General features: G+C 35.0%; 1 protein-coding gene across 2 annotated transcripts in view; it reads left to right on the top strand.

Annotated features, from left to right (window-relative positions):
• Positions 1–19,686, top strand: part of KLHL4 (kelch like family member 4) — a 174,676-nt gene that overhangs the window by 110,829 nt on the left and 44,161 nt on the right. For both annotated transcript variants that reach the window (XM_010352910.2, XM_010352911.2), the window contains exons 2-6: positions 7,476–7,643; positions 8,037–8,173; positions 11,500–11,696; positions 15,747–15,959; positions 19,386–19,572. In XM_010352910.2, coding sequence (XP_010351212.1) covers positions 7,476–7,643; positions 8,037–8,173; positions 11,500–11,696; positions 15,747–15,959; positions 19,386–19,572 — 902 coding nt within the window. The remainder of the gene's footprint in view (positions 1–7,475; positions 7,644–8,036; positions 8,174–11,499; positions 11,697–15,746; positions 15,960–19,385; positions 19,573–19,686) is intronic.

Below are 19,686 nucleotides of genomic sequence, written 5' to 3'. Positions count from 1 at the left end.
GGTTTCCCTGTCTTCCACTTAAGGAGGGGAAAGGATGAGTAAAGAAGACTTTGACTTGCATCCTTGATACCAGCTCAGCCACTGTAGTATAGGGCACCAGTCAGAGTCATAAAGGCAACCTTTTGGGACACCAGCTTCTGGATGACATTTGTTGACGCTCCCTGTGCCAGAAGGGAACCTACTGCCTTGAAGGAAAGAACCTAGTCCTGGTAAAATCCATCACCTGCTGACTAAACAGCCCTTGACCGCCCGAATAACCAGAAGCAATATCCAGGTAATATGGCATGGGCCTTGACCGAGACACTGCGACTTGGTGGCTTCAGGTGAGACTCAACACATTCTCACCTGTGGTGGCTATGAGGAGAGACTCCTTCGGCTTAAGAAAAATGGAGGGAAAAGGAGAGAGCCCTTTGTATTGTACAATATGTACCAGTTCAGCTACAGGAGGGTAGGGCCTCAAGCGGGCTACTGGAGTCCTAGATTCCAGGGCTTGGCTCTTGGGCATTTCTGGACCTGCCATGATCCAGAAAGGAGCCCATTGCCTTGAAGAGTGAGTCCCAGGATAGGCAGAATATACCAAAAACTGACTGAAGAGCATGTGAGCATTAAGTGAACGTTGGTAGTAACTTGGTAGTACTCCCTCTGGGCCTTTGGTGTTGGTGGCCATAGGGTAAGGCTCAACTGACTGTGGAGAGGGGAGGGAAGAGTGGGAAAGACTGCATCTTATGGTTTCAATGCCAGCTCAGCCACAGCACAACAGATCATCAGGTAGATGTATAGGGTTTTTGACTCCAGTCTTTGGCTCCTAAACAGCATTTCTGGACTCGCTGATACCTGGGAAAACTCACCACTCTGAAGAGAAGAACATAAGCCTGGCTGGTTTAACCACCTGCTGATTAAACCTTGTAGAGCTCCAGGGCTTTGAGTAAACATAGGCAGTAGCCAGGTAGTTGTTACAGTGAAACATGGGCGAGACCCAGTGCTCTGCTGGCTTCAGGTCTGACCCAGTGGAATCCCATAATCATTGCCACAGGGCTGTTTGTGTTACCCCTCCACTAATTTCAGGTGGCTCAGAACATAGAGGCACCATTTACTTGGCAGAAATTAAGGGAAGAGAACAAGAGTCCCTGCCTAGTAATACAGAGAAATCCTCTGGATCTTATCAAAGACCGTGAAGGTACTACCTCTATGAGTCTTCAAGAACCACAGCATTACTCAGCTTGTGGTGCCCCCTAATGCAGATACAGCTTAGACCACAACACCCAAGTCTCTCTAAACACCTGGAAAGCTTCCCAAAGAAGGATGGGTACAAATAAGTCCAGATTGTGAGGACTACAATAAAATACCTAAATTATCAATGCCCAAATACCAACTAACATCCATAAGCTTCAAGACCATCTAGAAAAGCATGAACAGCACCAAACAAGCAAAATAAGTTTCCAGGGACAAATGCTGCAGACTCAGAGATATGTGAACTGTCAGTGCTGGAGAAACAGATACGTGAACTTTCAGACAGAGAATTCAAAATAACTGTGTTGAAGAAACACAAAGAAATTTAAGATAACAGATAAGCAATTAATAAATCCTTAAGGTAAATTTACAAAGAGATTGAAATAATTTAAAAGAATCAAGCAGAAATTATGGGGTTGAAAAATGCAAGTGTCATAGTTAAGAATGCTTCAGAGGCTGGGCACGGTGGCTCACGCCTCTAATCCTAGCACTTTGGGAGGTCAAGGCGGGCAGATCACCTAGGGTGGGGAGTTCGAGACCAGCTTGACCAACATGGAGAAACCCCGTCTCTATTAAAAATACAATATTAGCCGGGCATGGTGGGACATGCCTGTAATCCCAGCTACTAGGGAGGCTGAGGCAAGAGAATTGCTTGAATCTGGGAGGCAGAGGTTGCGGTGAGCTGAGATTGCAGCATTGCACTCCAACCTGGGCAACAAGAGGGAAACTCCATCTCAGAAAAAAAAAAAAAAAAAAAGGATGCTTCAGAGTGTTATCATAGGATTTGTCAAGCAGAAGGAAATAGTGAGCTCAAAGGCAAATTATTTGACAATTCACAGAGAAGACAAAAGAAAAATTTTTGAAAAGCACACCTACAAGATCTAGAAAATAGCCTCAAAATGGCAAATTTAAGAGTTATTGGCCTTAAAGAGGAGGTAGAGAGAGAGAGAGATTTGGTAGAAAAGCTATTCAGGCCGGGCGCGGTGGCTCAAGCCTGTAATCCCAGCACTTTGGGAGGCCGAGACGGGCGAATCACGAGGTCAGGAGATCGAGACCATCCTGGCTAACCTGGTGAAACCCCGTCTCTACTAAAAAATACAAAAAATTAGCCGGGCGAGGTGGCGGGCGCCTGTAGTCCCAGCTACTCGGGAAGCTGAGGCAGGAGAATGGCATGAACCCGGGAGGCGGAGCTTGCAGTGAGCTGAGATCCGGCCACTGCACTCCAGCCTGGGTGACAGAGCGAGACTCGGTCTCAAAAAAAAAAAAAAAAAGAAAAGCTATTCAAAGAGGTAATGATAAAAATCTTCTAAAACCTAGAGGAAGATATCAAAATTCGAGTACAAATAGTTTATATGTTTACGCAACACTAAGAAAATTTAATCCAAAGAAGACTACCTCAACGCATTTAGTAATCGAACTATCAAAGGTGAAGGTAACAGAAAAAAAACAACGTGTAATGGAGCTCCAATATGTCTGGCAATATACTATTCAGTGGAAAACTAATAGGCACAGAGAAAGTGGCATGACATATATAAAATGCTGAAGGAAAAAACGTTTATACTAGAACAGTATATCCAGTGAAAATATCTTTCCAACATGAAGAAGAAATCAAGAGTTTCCAAGACAAACAAAAGAGGAGGGATTTCATCAACACTAGATGTATCTTACAAGAAATGCTAAAGGGAGTTTTTCAATCATCAAGAAAAGATAATAACGAGCAGTAAGACATCACTTGAGGTTACAAAACTCACTGTTAATAGTAAGTATACAGAAAAACACAGAATGTTCTAACACTGTAATTGTGGTGTGAAAACTACTCTTAAATAGAAAGACTAAAAAATAATGAGTCAAAATAATAATTACAACTTTTAAGACGTAGACAGTACAATAAGATACAAAAAGAAACAAAAATGTTAATATGCAGAGAGATAAAATTAATTTATGGAGGTTTTATTAGTTTACTTCTTGCTTGTTTGTTTATGGAAACAGTGTTAAGTCCTTATTTACTTAATGAACTATAATATATTATTTGAAAGCCTCAAGAAAACCTCAAAACAAAAAACTTATAACAAAAACCCAAACAAATAAAAAGAAAGAAATGAAATCATACCACCAGGAAAAAATCACTTTCAGAAACAGGAAGACAGTAAGGAAGGAAAGAAGGAAGAGAAGCCCGCAAAACTACCAGAAAATAAATAGCAAAATGGCACGAATAAGTTCTTACTTATCAGCAGTAACACTGAATGTAAATCGACTAAACCCTCTGATGGAAAGACACAGAGTATCTGATTGGATAAAAATAACAAGACCCAGTGATCTGTTGCCTACAAGAAACACACTTCACCTATAAAGACACACATAGACTGAAAATAAAGGGATTAAAAATATATTCTATATCAATAGAAACCAAAAAAGAATAGGAGTGTCTGTACTCATATCAGATAAAATAGATTTCAAGACAAAAACTATGAGAAGAGACAAAGAGTGTCACTCTATAATGAAACAGAGGTCAATTCAGCAAGAGGATATAACAACTTTAAATATATATGCACCCAACAGTGGACCATCCAGATTTAGAAAGCAAATATTATAAGAGCTAAAGAGAGAGATAGACAACAATACAATATTAGCTGTAGACTTCAGCACTCCACTTTCAGCACTGAAAATATCTTCCCGATAGAAAATCAACAAAGAAACATCAGAATTAATCTGCATTATAGACAAAGTAAGTTTAATAGATGTTTATAAAACAACTCAGAGCTGGATAATACTTATCTCTTTAGAACATAAAACATTGTCAAGCATAGACAGTATGTTACATCACAAAACAAGCCTTTAAACTACACACACTGGACCCTGTTTGGGGGCAGGGGCGAGGGGAGGGAGACCATCAGAACAGCTAATGCACGTGGGGCTTAAAACCTAGGTGACAGGTTGATTGTTGCAGCAAACCACCATGGCACATGTATGCCTATGTAACAAACCTGCATGTTCTGCACATATATCCTGGAACTTAAAGTAAAATTAGAAAAAAAAAAAAGAAAAGAAAAAAACATTAAAAAGTTGATATAGCATCAAGCATCTTCTCTGACTACAATGAAGTAAAACTAGAAATCAACAAAAAGAAGAATTTTGAAAACTATACAAACCCATGGAATTTCAACAATATTCTCCAGAATGATAAATGGTTAAATGAAGTAATTAAGAAGGAAATCAAAAAATTTCTTGAAACAAATGAGAATGGAAACACAATATACCCAAACTGATGAGATACAGCAAAAGCAATACTAAGAGAAGTTTATAGTTGTAAGTGCCTACATCAAAAAGAAAAAAAACTTCAAATAAACAACCAAATGTTGCATCTTAAAAAGCTGAAAAAATAAGAGCAAACCAAACCAAAAATTAGTAGAAGAAATAATAAAGATGAGAGCAACTATATGCCAATAAGTTGGAAAATTTAGAAGAAACAAATTCCTAGACATATACAACCTATCGAGATTGAATGATGAAGAAATCCAAAATGTGTATAGTCCAATAATAATAATGAGATTGAAGCTGTAATAAAAATTCTCCCAGCAAGTAAAAGCCTGAGACCTGATGGTTTCGCTCTTGAATTCTTTCAAAAATTTTAAAAAGAGCTAACACTGATCCCACACAAACGATTCTGAATAATAGAGGGGAGAATGCTTCCAACCTCATTCTATGAGTCCAGTATTATCCTGATACCAAAACCAGGCAAAGACACATTAAAAAAAAGAAAATTGCAGGCCTATATTGCTAATGAATATTGACGCAAAAATCCTCAACAAAATCCTAGCCAACCAATTCAACAACATACTAAAAAGATTATTCATAATGACCAAGCAGGGTTCATCTCAATGATGCAAATATGGTTGAACATATACATATCAGTTAATGTGATATATCATATTAACAGAATGAAAAACAAAAACCACGTGATCACTTCAATTGATGCTGAACAATTATCTGATAAAATTCAATAGCCCTTCATTAAAAAAAACCCTCAAAAATCTGGAAATAGAAGAAACATATCTCAGTGTAAACAGCAAAATGAATAAGGTAGTATTACAGATTATAAATCACACTATAAAAGAAATATCTGTTAGTTGATGCTGATATAAATGATAAACTTTTCTGTAATTCTATAATTGCTCTAAAATGGAAGTATATCAAAGAAATAACAGTTCAAGACAATTTCTAAAAATATATTACTAAAATAACTACATCTTGGTAGTTAAAACTAACAACGTAAGACCTAACATTTGTACATAGAATTTTCATGCCCGTTTTTTCATTTTTTCCTCTGATATCACTGTGGTACAAGCATTATTGTTTTTAGTATTAATATTACATTCATCTCCATTTTGTGGGAGAAAATTAATGCTTAGAAAAGATAAGGTAACTTTCCAAAGATCACTCATCCAGTAAGTAGCAGGGGCTGGAACTAAATCCAGGCATTATGACTTCATATAATAGGTTCTTTTCATTCCACCATGCTGCCTCCCATGTCACCACAAAACAAAGACAAGGGATTAACTTTCTCTAATGAAGTGATTTCCATTATAACATCTGATCTGGCATTACAGTGTCTAAAATGGAGGCAAGAGAACTGTAATTTATGAGCTCTGGGAACTTATTAAGATCAGATAAGTTATCAATAGATTAGTTTGTTGGTAATGGTGGTGGCCGTTTTCTTGTTTGTTTTATTATATTCTGCTTTGATAATGCCCAAGATTACTCTTTTAGCTATATTTTTGTATATTTAGATTAATAAGTTTGTTGCATTTTGCCATATTTGGATCTGTTCATATCTCTTTGGGTACTAATTTCTTATTTCTTAAAGTGACAGAAGAGAAAGTTCCCTCTGTCTTTTAAAACTTAATTAAATTATGTATGGCTCATATTTGTAGAATTTTCAGATTCTAAAAATATGTAATTTAATTATAAAACATATTTAAATATCTAATATATTTACTATAAAAACATCCTAAATTAGCTGGTAATTGAAGATGCTTTTTTGTCCTTAACCAAATTAAGAGGAAGAAAATTTAGAGTAAAATTTTTTTCCTAGCCAAAACTTCTCAAACATATATTCAGAATATGTTCCACTCTAATGTATGGTGCAGTTACATGAGGATAGCTAAGCTAATTTGACATTGAATGTTTGACTCAATTAATGTGAACTGAGTCATTACCAGAAAAGAGAAAAGATGAGGATAATGTGAGTTAAGTGCAACCTGAATGCTTTTCAGTCCACAGTGCCAAGAAATTGTTCCTTTCCAGAACAAGTAAGCAAGAGTGCATCTGAAGGGAGGTAGCAGGCAATTTTTGAGCTTTTCAGACCATGATCCCTTCTTATCAGTACAATATTATGACTGAAGATTTAAAGAGTGATAATGTATTTGAATTAGACACAGAAAGTAATATCACCTTGGACCAATTGTCTTAAAAGAAACACAGACTGAATTGGGAGTGAGGAGATCTAAAACCAATCCTAACTGGTGGTTAGCAAATGATGCCTGGATGCAAGAAACGTAATAAGCAACATATGTAAGCACATTCATCCAACCAATCAATTGGTCATCTCCTACTGATTGTAAGCCTGTATGTACTTGTGTTGAGATTTAAATCCCACCATTGTGTAATGTTGAAAATACAGGTAGCCCGCTTTTATTATTGTAAATCCAATAGCCATCACGTTTGACTAAATAGTAAGAAATAAAAGGTGGAAATGACATTGTGAAGAATGCTATGAAACTCGTAGGCTTGAAATTCTTTGAGGAATATTTCTGATGTGTAATGACTACTCCAGGGAGAAGCTTCAGGACATATTCAAATTTTTTAAAAGTATTTTGACTCAGGTCTAAGGGTTTCCTGCCTATTGACATAATTATAATACCCACATAAATCAAAGAATGTAGGTTTTATGTTTGTGAATATAACAACTATCAGTAGCCCTGTTGGTGAATTGTACATAGTTCTGGTTACATTTCAGATATAAACACTAACCAGCACACTTCACTTTAATGAAAGGTTAGGTAGTAATTATAATAAAATATCTAAGATTGGAAAACAAATTTTTATTTTACTTTAATCCAACATATTTCCTTTAGAAGTTGGTATGCCTAAATTTCCATTACATGTTTTTACTCTCATTAGAGAAAAATTAAATTTTTTGCAAACTTAGATGATGAACCATATTCTCATCCTTACTTGCTTTTCAGATTAGATACACAGCACTCTGAAGAAATGAACGCCACCGGATCTGAAGAGCAGTTCCACGTTATAAACCACGCAGAGCAAACTCTTCGTAAAATGGAGAACTACTTGAAAGAGAAACAACTATGTGATGTGCTACTAATTGCAGGACACCTCCGCATCCCAGCCCATAGGTAAGTATTTTTGTGTATACAGAATGGTTTTGAGTAGGGCAGTTATAAATAAGAGATAATAAGTACATGGATTCTAAATTGGAATATTTGTAAAAATACTTATTTTCCTATATTGAAAAAGTGCTAGCCTATATGATCCGTTTCTCTGTGTATTATTTAGAAGAGCCAAACTTTGAAAAGACTGATGATGGAAAGTATAACACAAACACACCCTCTAAAAAAAACATCAGTTTACGTGTTTGACCTTTCTAACTTCACTACACTTAACTGAATTGTAAAAGATTTTATGGAGAAAACAGACTCACTAGTGTTACAAACTTGCTGAATCCATTTCATGCTTTTCAGTGAAATTATTGACTCATTTAAATTCCTACAAATATTTCCTATTTCCAGGTTGGTTCTCAGCGCAGTGTCTGATTATTTTGCTGCAATGTTTACTAATGATGTGCTTGAAGCCAAACAAGAAGAGGTCAGGATGGAAGGAGTAGATCCAAATGCACTGAATTCTTTGGTGCAGTATGCTTACACAGGTAAGTGCTTAATACCCATTAACTCATAATGACCCTACATTATATAACACACATTACTATTAGTAGTAGTAGTAGTTATTATTGCTGCTACTACTACTACAAAGGTGAGGAAACTAAAGAATAGAACAGGTAAATAAATTTCCTAAAGTAATAAAAAGGCATAGTCAGGACATACACTCAGTCATATAAAAGATCAAGAGGTATATAACATGTAGAAAATACCTTATACATGAGAGCAGACAGCTATTTAACAAACATACAGGAACAACTCTGGAATGGTGTGGGCACATTCTTGTTTGTAAAAAGAAGAGTGAGAGTGGGATCTTCCAATCCTACAGTAGACATTTAGTCATTCTATTCATTCAGAATAATTTTCATATCTATTCAAACTGTAAATAAAGGTAACAATGAGTTTGGGGACTAAAAAGTATTTTGACTTTTATTCCAGAATGATTATTTCATCTTCAGGGTCCCTTAGTATTAAAATACTTGTATTTGATTATGTATACTTAGGCTCTTCTTAAAACTAAAAGCTTACCTCCTAGTTTTCTCCAACGGAGTCATTTTCAAACATTTTTGCTTGCACTGTCTGTAAAATAATTTTGAAAAACGATGTGCTCTCCTTACCTTTTCCATTAATGACTAAAATACCTTGTAATTTTAAGTATTTGTAAAGTATATATTCCCCAAACATTGTAAATATTAACCTTTTTATAAAGCACTATTAAGTTTGCATTTTAAATGTATCTAACAAATCTCAATCCTATAAGAATTAGAAACAAGAATTCATTTAAAAATATATCTATATGACAGTCCCTCAAAAGTTAAACAAAATAGCTACCTTATAACTCAGCAATTCCATTCGTAGTTATATACCCAAAAGTTAAAAACACGTCCACACGGCATTGTGTACACAAATGTTCATATAAGCATTATTCATAAGTAAAGAGTAGAAACAATCCAAATGTTTACAAACTGAGGAACGGGTAAATCAAATACGGTATATGAACACAATGGAATACTAATAGACAATAGAAAAGGAATGAAGTAGCAATAGATACTACAACATGGATGAACTTTGAAAATATTAGGCCAGATAAAAGAAGCTTGTCACAAAAGATCGCTTATTTTAATATACCATTTACATTAAATGTACAAAATAGAAAAATGTGTAGAGGCAGAAGGTAAATTACTGGTTGTAGGAATATGGAGGGAATTGGGAATGAATGTCAATAGGTATGAGGTTCCTTTTGGGAGTGATGAAAATGTTCTGTCATTAGATAGCGATACAGGTTGCAAACTTTTTTGAATATACTAAAAAATACCAGATTGTACATTTTGAAAGTATCAATATGATCAATATGATATGATTCAGATCCTAATAACAATATGTATGAATAAGCTTTTATTTCAAAGTTGTTCCTGTGCCACAGCCCCGTAATGTAGCATAGTATACTTTGGGATAGATGAGGAATGTGACTTCCTTTTATGAGGCGAGAAAAAAGAAAATTATGGAAATGACACTGGGAAAGTAAAACCTGTGTGGTAACAACTGTTTTAGGAGCAGACCATTTTTTAGGAGGGGTATGTATGGAATTTGAGGTGCTGAAATTTCTTTACATCAAATTAATCTGTGTCTCAGATAGGTTTTATATAGCTCTAGTGGTATGCATGCTATTTGAAGACCACTGTTCTAACAAAACTACTTTGAAATTTCACAGTACTTCATTCCTTCCTTCAGCTTTCACTTTCTCCTGACAAGCCTTTAAACAAAAATATTTCCTAAGTTTCCATTATGCTCTAACATTTCAACAAACTTTTTAAAATTGGGAGTGAAATAGAAAGAACTTTATTTCTTCTACCTGATACATTTTAATCCTTAGGAAACATCTTTTTTGTTCCCAATGAGCATTCGTAGGATAAAATAATTCAGCCAGCTGGCTTGACTATCCTTTTACTCTTTAATGAAGTGAAACTTGAACCAGCTCCAAACAGCCTTTCTTAAGCATGCTTGTAACTGAATACTGTACACTGTAATACACAATGCTTTCCTACTGTACCCGAGACATTTATAACTATTTCTCCGAATGAATATTCTTTCTAATAAACAGACCAAATGTAAATGTCTATAGCAGATGAATATTTATATCTGAATTGGAGAATAGTTCATATTTCTCTAGGTCTCATGAGATATGGGCAGGGCGCTCTCTTCAAAATCAGAACAAGAACAACACAAGAAAGTCTGCTAATGGGCTGGACCCCTTTACAATATATTTTACAGGTTGAACTATGTATACAGGACCTCACAATATGTATTACTCTTTTCTTCATGGTTATGCAACGATATGGGCCCCATATTAAGGTATTTTAGAAGGAAAAACTTTAGAGGAATAGTTTGTAATTGATATCAGCCATTTGAAACATTCTTTATAACGTGGTTAAAACAATAAAAAGCAGGAATGACTCATAAAAATAATGTAATTTTTGCAATAACTAATCAATAATACTTGTTCCAAAAATAATAGAGACATATAAATATAAAAGGACTAACTTAAATTGCTTCTGATTCTGTTTTTAAAAATTCATTACAGATATTTTCAAAAAGAGTCAGATTTTTTTTATAACAAAGCAAATAAGTCATTCTTAATTTGTAGACTCTTGGCAACATATGCTTCCTCTTGAGGCAGTGCCAGGGGTCAATTCCAGAGATAATATTTTGGGCAAATACATCTTTACCAGCTAATGTAGATACCAAAAATAGACATAAAAGCTCAGTGTTCTTCTTACAAAATAAATGAACAATTAAGCTTAATGCGTTTCTTATTTACCAAGATGTTTACCTCCTCACAAATGACAGTTACTTGCATGGCCAATTGTATGATTCTTATACAATATGACATAATGTTCTTTGAGTCATAATGAAACAGTTTTTTCAACTTTATGCAGGAATGATTGAAAAATTAAAATTGCATGTGTTTAAGGTACAACATAATAGTCTCATGTATATATGCAATGTGAAATGATCGATATAAGATTTAAATGCAGGCCTAAGATGATAAAGAAATAACAAGTTGCTCTTCTTTACAATAGTGTTATTCACTGTTTTTTTGCTATAGTCATTTTTGATAACCTAATCTGGTTCATTTCAGCCATCTTATTAGTGCTTACGGACAGACTGTCTTGTGTATATTAGCCTCAAAATGTGCTCCAGAACTGTTGAAAAGCACAGCTCTACTAGAGAAGAAAATAAAAAGAAATTTAACTAGCTGACATATCTTTTATTTTATGGAACTTATAATCATTCTTTGCTTTTTCAAACCATCTAGGAGTCCTGCAACTGAAAGAAGATACCATTGAAAGTTTGTTGGCTGCAGCTTGTCTTCTGCAGCTGACTCAGGTCATTGATGTTTGCTCCAATTTTCTCATAAAGCAGCTCCATCCTTCAAACTGCTTAGGGATTCGATCATTTGGAGACGCCCAAGGCTGTACAGAACTTCTGAATGTGGCACACAAATACACTATGGTAAAATTAGTTGCTTCAACTTAACTTGTAATGAAAATATGTTAATGTTGTAATAAAATTAATAAGCAATATAAACTTATATAACTTGTAGATGACTTTCACATATTATATATTCAACAAAAACATTTATCTGGTTGAGCTGCACTCAAGCAAGCTTTTGCTTTTTTGAATTACAGATGTTTAATTAAATCCCCAAACTTGAGGAAATAAAAATACTGCCACAAAATAAATTGTACAACTGGATATTTCAAGTAGAATCTATAGAATTAAGATAATGTTAATTCTCTGATGTTTTGCACAATTAGAGCTTTAGTTTGTAAAATTGCACAAATTATGATTTATAAAGAAAGTGAAGTGTCTTTCAATAAGGAAAAATGCTAATATTAATGGGTCAATAATTGTCAGAGCTTAAAAACTACCAAAATTAGTGGCACAATCTCAGCTCTCTGCAACTCCGCCTCCTGGGTTTAAGTGAGTCTCCTGCCTCAGCCTCCCGAGTAGCTGGGACTACAGGTGCCCGCCGCCATGCCCGGCTTATTTTTGTATTTTTAGTAGCAATGAGGCTTCACATATTGGCCAGGCTGGTCTTGAACTCCTGACCTTGTGATCTGCCCGCCTCGGCCTCTCAACGTGCTGGGATTACAGGCTTGAGCCACCGCGCCCAGCCCAGATAATTTTATTGAATGAACTTCTTTATGTCTTAGTAACAAATTTTACTTTGGTTAAAAACAACTTACAGTTCAATTCATTAATGCAACTAACTTAAAATCCCTTTCAATTCTATTAACAAATCAAAGGCAAATGTTCATAGGTGATAATTACTTAAATGTTGCATGTGATAAGATGGAGCATATTAAATGGACAGAGGATATTCAATAAAGCCTTACAATAGATGCTAATACTTCCCTGATGCAGAGTAAAAATAAACTTTTTTAACCTCTGAAGGGAAGGACACAAGATGGATCATTTTGTGAAACCCAATCAAAATATTTCAAACAAATGAAATTGCTTCAGTTATTTAATATTAAAAAACAAAAAGCAATTGTATACAAGTGAACAATAGAAAGTCACCCGTTGAAATCATAAATGTAGCGTTTTTTAGAATAGAGATGCATATAAAGAGTATTTTTCTGGAGTTTTAAACAGAAGGTAATTTTTTATTTTCTAAAATTTCAATTGTTTAAAACCTTCTTATCAAATCTTTCTTCCTCCTACTTCCCACCCTAGGTCCATTGCTCAAAATTTGAAGTTTGAAACATATTCCTCAAACAATACCATTATATGGAGAATCATATTATAATGGATTGACATTTTAAAATATATCATTTAATTACACCATTTATGTTCCTGTGTCCTAAATGCAGATGTCATATAATCTAAAGGAACAGGAGTTAGGAAGGTCAAAGTTTTATTCTACCACAAAAAATAAACATGAAAACTTCCTATTAAATTATTTAATTTCTTGAACTAAGTATTAGCAGTTTCCTGTTTAGTATTACACACTTGCAAGCAAAATACATTCTGAAAAAAAAAGCTTGAATTATTTTTGTTGCTCAAAATGAACTTGTCTTCCTTTTCCTATTATGTGACCAAAACGGAGTATTGAAGCAGGGTATGCATGAAAATGTAATATTGTTGTCTCTCTTAATCTCTCTTCTTTAGTTATGTTAGTATCTATTGTAAATACAGTAAAATATATAAAGATCTTGCTATAATAATGTTTTTGCAGTACTGTATTGATAGTTTAATAATGCAAATAATTTTAATGTCTAAGAATAATATTAAACAATTTAGGGATTCAATTGTAATCATGTGCATTGGTAGACTGAACAACGTAGATTGCCTTCCCTGATGTGAATGGTCCTCATCCAGAAGTACCCTCACAGACACACTCAGAATGCTATTTGGCCAAATGTCTGGGTACCCCGTTACCCAGTCAAGTTCATACATAAAATTAACCATTTAAATCATATAGATAGTTGTCTGCACCAATGAAGCATTTAGCAAATACGTGATAGTCATTTGGTAAATTTTGCAACAATATAAGTGTAGATTTTTATAAAATGAATAGTTAATCCAGCTCACAAAAGAAGTCTCCCTTGGAAGGTGCATAGAGTAAGTGTTTACCTTGAAATTAGGAGCAAAATAATTCCCAAATAAAACCATTTAAAATTCGTCTTTAAGTGAAACTAATTATTTCCATACAGCACTGGATACTGCAATGTAATATACAGATACTTTAAAATTACACTTACTTTTTATTTAGACTAATCTACTATATTGCCCAGCAATTTTCAATAGTCCCATTAGGAAGCAATTCTGGAGTCATAACAAATTCTATCAGAAAATCTAGGTTTTTCCTCTTTGTTTTTAATTGGAAAGTGGGTAGAAAGGAGGAGATATTGAGTTGTCCATAATATTAATGCAGTTTCAGAGTTTATATAAATTATCGGTACTATATAACCTTAACTTTTATAGTTTTATATTTGTCTAAACTCTTTCACAAAAATCCTATCACTTATGAAAAGCAGATGCAATATCAAACAAAATGCAGTAAGCATGATTTCAGAGGCTTATGTTTGAATCCCGACTTTGCCACTTACTCCATAGGGAATCAGACAACTCATATGACCTGCTTTCTTATGAGACTAATTCCGCTTTCTCACAAGATCACACTGGTGGTGATTTAATGCTTGTGAAAGAAATCAGTAAAGTGTGAAGTGCTGTACAAGTGTAATGTATTAATAGTTGTGCTACTATCACCATTATTTGTATAAGTGGGGGGGGTCTTCACCCACAGACATCTGCTACAGTAAGAACAGCAGTTCTCTTTCAATTGTTTGTCTTAATCACAAAGGGTTATTTGTCTAAATAGGTCAGTTTGAAACTTATGGCAATCAGAGCTTTCTGATGGGTATGTCAACATTGATGACTGCTGTATGGATAACTTTCTTATTTGATTGATTCGCTTCCACAATGACTAAACTAAAAGTAAAGCTGAGGTGGTGATTCGATTTATTTAGAGACCCCAATTATTCAGAGATTAGCTTACACTGTTCCTGGAATATCTGTTTATTGTACAACATAAATTGCAAGTTAGGTATGTTTATCTTTATTTTAGAAATATATTTCATTTCATTTAAAACTTGAGATCTTCACTATGAGAAATACTAAAAATGATCATTCTGTTGTCAAAGAACATGTAATATTCATAAACTAGAAAAAATATGATGGCGTTTTGATTTTAAAAAATGAAACACAGATGTTTGAAACTGTATATTTGACAAAATACAACACAATGAAAGAAGAAAGAATTGAGATATAATATATAAATTAATTTTTTTTGAGATGGAGTCTCACTCTACTAAAAAAAAATACAAAAAAAAAATAACCGGGCATAATATATAAATTTAAAAGACATCCTCCCTCTTTCCTAAAGAAAAAAATTCATAGGAGTCCTTTATAGATTGTCCTGAACCCATAGATTGTTACCAATTGTAAAAGAGTACTTTTCTCTTGGTCAATAGAAGATCATACTTTTCCATAAAAGGAAAGTTTTCATCATTTTTTTTTCTTATCTCTAAGGAATTCAGTTTCTTTCTGCCTCACATGCATAGCCAGAGTTAACTCTCCTACGTTTTCAAGATAGCCACCACCTTAAAAAGTTCCAGCCTTTTTCTTATGACTTTTGGCTGAAGACCAACTAGACAGTCAGCTCTGAAGTCATGAGCTGCTGTTGTCACATAGAGCAGCCGGGAGCAAAAAGTGCCGCTTTTGACTCCAACACTCTGCCTGTGTGGGCTGTGAAGCAGTTAAAGCTAACCTTGTGTGTTCTATAAATAATTCCCACTGGAAGCATTTGGCCTCTCAGCTTCAGAAGGCTCACTGTTATCCATGTCACGGGTAGCAGGAGCACCTATTTTTTATAAGTGGATACATCTGTGTCTCTTGCATTTTCTGAAGTTTAAGAACATGAAATGCTTTGATATGCTTATTCCATTAAGACATTTCTAAAGTGCAGAGTTTTAGTAGATGACCTTTCTTTTCTAGGAACACTTCATTGAGGTAATAAAAAACCAAGAATTCCTCCTGCTTCCAGCTAATGAAATTTCAAAACTTCTGTGCAGTGATGACATTAATGTGCCTGATGAAGAGACCATTTTTCATGCTCTAATGCAGTGGGTGGGGCATGATGTGCAGAATAGGCAAGGAGAACTGGGGATGCTGCTTTCTTACATCAGACTGCCATTACTCCCACCACAGGTATGGAAAATCACCTAGGTAATTTAAAATACAGTTCTGAACTACCACTAGGCACTAATTCGTTTCTTATTTGCCTAATTTTATTTTCTCAGAAGATTCCTGGTAATTTGAGGGTACAAGATTTGTTTTACAGAAGGACATATTCAGCCATCAATTAGAGGCATTAATGAAAGACAGAAAAAAAAATGGCTAAAAAAAAGCTACGGTTAAACCATAAACATCAGAATACTCATTAGTTTCATTTTCACCACATAATATTTGTAAAAAGCTGGGAAAATGGCTAGGCTAACTCTTTTTTTTTTTTTTTTTTTCTGCATACCTTCTAGGCAAAATGTTAATAATTAGTACAATAGCCTTCCAGAGGAGAGTCTAGGAAGGAGTCAGATCCTGAATAATATCTATTAATATTATCTGCTACAATCACAAAATGCTATCATACTTTGGATGCACTATAACATAATCATAAAGGCATCCTCACCATATATGTTGAATTGAAGGATTATAGCAAAGATGATTCTAAGAACAAACACCTTTGAATAAGATCCAGGGTTAACTCACCTCATACTGAATTTTGGAATGCAGTCTCACCACATAATTTCACCGTTGGTGATAACCACAGTTTTTTCTCTGTAGCAAATTGATCAATAAAATTTCTAATACATGTGGATATATTGCACATATGCATGCAATATATACTGAATTTGTGGCTATAGGCCTCAAATATCATCCAAATTAAAAACAGAGACCTTGTATAGATTTAGTGGATCAATAATGTTATAAATATTAACATGAATCCACTTTTATAAAAAAAAAAAGTGCCGCTTTTGACTCCAACACTCTGCCTGTGTGGGCTGTGAAGCAGTTAAGGCTAACCTTGTGTGTTCTATAAATAATTCCCACTGGAAGCATTTGGCCTCTCAGCTTCAGAAGGCTCCCTGTTATCCATGTCACGGGTAGCAGGAGCACCTATTTTTTATAAATGGATACATCTGTGTCTCTTGCATTTTCTGAAGTTTAAGAACATGAAATGCTTTGATATGCTTATTACTAATAAGTTACTAATTAAGTGTTAATATTGAAAAATAGATTGTTAATCTGCTGATGATTTTTCCACTTTTTTTTTTGTTTTTTTTGAGAACGAGTCTTGCTTTGTTGCCAGGCTGTAGTGCAGTGGTGCTATCTCGGCTCACTGCAACCTCCGACTCCCTAGTTCAAGCGATTCTCCTGCCTCAGCCTCCCAAGTAGCTGGGATTACAGGCACGTGCCACCACGCCCAGCTAATTTTTGTATTTTTAGTAAAGATGGGGTTTCACCATGTTGGCCAGGATGGTCTCGATCTCCTGAACTTGTGATCCACCTGCCTCAGCCTCCAAAGTGCTGGGATTACAGGTGTGAGCCACTGTGCCCAGTCGATTTTTCCACATTTTTTAAAACTTCCAGCTGTTAATTAAATTCCATAGAACTCTATGCATGCTCTTAAGAATCTATCCATATGCAATGAAAGAATATTGATTACCTTTCTGGTTATAGCAAGTTTATCCAAAGAGCAAGGCAACAGTAAAGCCAACAACAGAAATAACAAATATATATGTAATTTTAGATCCAAGGTTCTAAATCTTTGGATTGATAGATGATCTTCAGAATCTATGGAAATTTTATGTTTGGGTGAACGTTTACACTTATGTGTATTATTCTCAAGAAAGTTTCTATGATGTATGAGATTCTCAAAGACTGCCTTTCAAAATATTCCTGGGTATGCGAACTTATTAAAAATACAATTTCTCATGTTCCACTGCAGACCCAGTTAATCAATTTCAGGGGAACAGGCTGAAGAATCTGTGTATTAACAATTTCTCCTTGTGATTTTAGGCATAAAAAACTTAAGATGCACTGGTGTAAGATGAGAGTATTATATCTTTACAGAGCCTTAAGTCTATAAGACATTTTCAGCAAAGTGAACTTCTTAGTTTGAACTTCTGTTATTTTATTGGAATGGAGGGAAATTTCTAGCCCAAATATACAACCAACAGTACTGTGGTAGCCCACCTCTGAGTATGCCTTAGACCTAGAATACGGACTGTGTGAACTTTTCCTGTTGATGGTAGTAATAGGCAATGTCATGCAAATATAGGCTTTCCAAAAGAATTTAAAAGGTGACTTTACAAGTATTTTAGAAATGAAACATATAAAAAGGATGGTGATGAATCTCTGAAGAGTATTTTTAGGGAAAAATACATAGCCTAGTTTTTAGACCTATTTCTAAAGCATATGCATTAAGCAAATGCCTGGACTCTCATGAGGCAGGTCAAAATAAAGATCCATCAGATATCACAGGCGGAGTGAGAACAGAACTGAAATTAACACACGGAGAGCAGGAAAATTCAGAGAAGTTTAATGTAATAAGATTACCTCTTCTATTCCAGCAACCTGCTCACTATTCCTCTCAATGTCCCATGATACTGTGGAGCCAAAACTCCAAGGGAACCAATATAAGATGACTCTTGACAACATTCTGAAATATACTCTTGACTTCTCTCCAACTCATCTCATGAAAAATACTTTACCTCACTTTTATCAGTGTTAAATAAGGTCACTGTCTGCCAGGTAATGATAGTTTAAAAGAATTGGTCATCTCTTTTTGTTAATATGCTGGCTAGTTACTAAGGCATGTATCTCAACTCAGTTAAAAAGCACCTGCTTTCAGAATACTCTGCAGAAGTGGTCAGATGATAAAGATACCATCCACCATGTCTGTTATTATTTTAACTGAGCACGTTTGCATGACCACCACTACCAACACAACTACCCCAAATCCACCAAAAAGATTGCTACTTGTATTAGCCGCATGCAGTAGACTAGGAGATTCTTGCTTGTGCAGACACAGCCATTCTCTTTGACTGCTTTCCGCGATACTTTCTATGAGTGCTTTTTGATGTTTGCTCCTTTAAATTACATGTGTACACATTCAAAAGATGAATAATGTGTCAAATAAATCTGCAGAGATTAGTAGCTACTACCAGCAGACTTTTAGTTATTTTCCTTGATAAGTGAAAATAAAAATCTTATTAAATAACAAAAAACATTAAATAATCAAACTTCTACCTTTAGGTTAGCTTAAGTTTTCTCTACCTCTACCTCCCAGGCTCAAACAATCAACCCATCTCAGCCTACAAGTAGCTGGGATTACAGGCACATGCAACCACACCTGGCTAATTTTTGTATTTTTTTGTAGAGACCAGGTTTCGCCACGTTTTCCAGGCGGGTCTCAAACTCCTGAGCTCCAGCGTTCTACGCACCTTGGCCTCCCAAAGTGCTGGAATTACAGGTGTATGCCACTGCACCCAGCCTGCAAAGTTACATAAATACAAATATGTTCTTTCTAATGGTGAACACTCCGTTCATATGCCATGCATCACTATTTTGCAGTTACTGGCAGATCTTGAAACCAGTTCCATGTTTACTGGTGATCTTGAGTGTCAGAAGCTCCTGATGGAAGCTATGAAGTATCATCTTTTACCTGAGAGAAGATCCATGATGCAAAGCCCTCGGACAAAACCTAGAAAATCAACTGTAGGGGCACTTTATGCTGTAGGAGGCATGGATGCTATGAAAGGTAAAAATAACTTAGAGTGTCTTCATTCAAAAAAGATACATTCTTAACAGCCTGCAAATTATAAGGGTGATATTAAAGCCATGTTAAATGAGTGCACCTAAAGCGAATTTTCAT

This window comes from Rhinopithecus roxellana, chromosome 7 (genome assembly GCF_007565055.1).
Source record: "Rhinopithecus roxellana isolate Shanxi Qingling chromosome 7, ASM756505v1, whole genome shotgun sequence".
Classification (NCBI taxonomy): Eukaryota; Metazoa; Chordata; class Mammalia; order Primates; family Cercopithecidae; genus Rhinopithecus; species Rhinopithecus roxellana.
The sequence above is the reverse complement of the archived record's forward strand: the minus strand, read 5'-3'. Positions and strand labels throughout refer to the sequence as shown.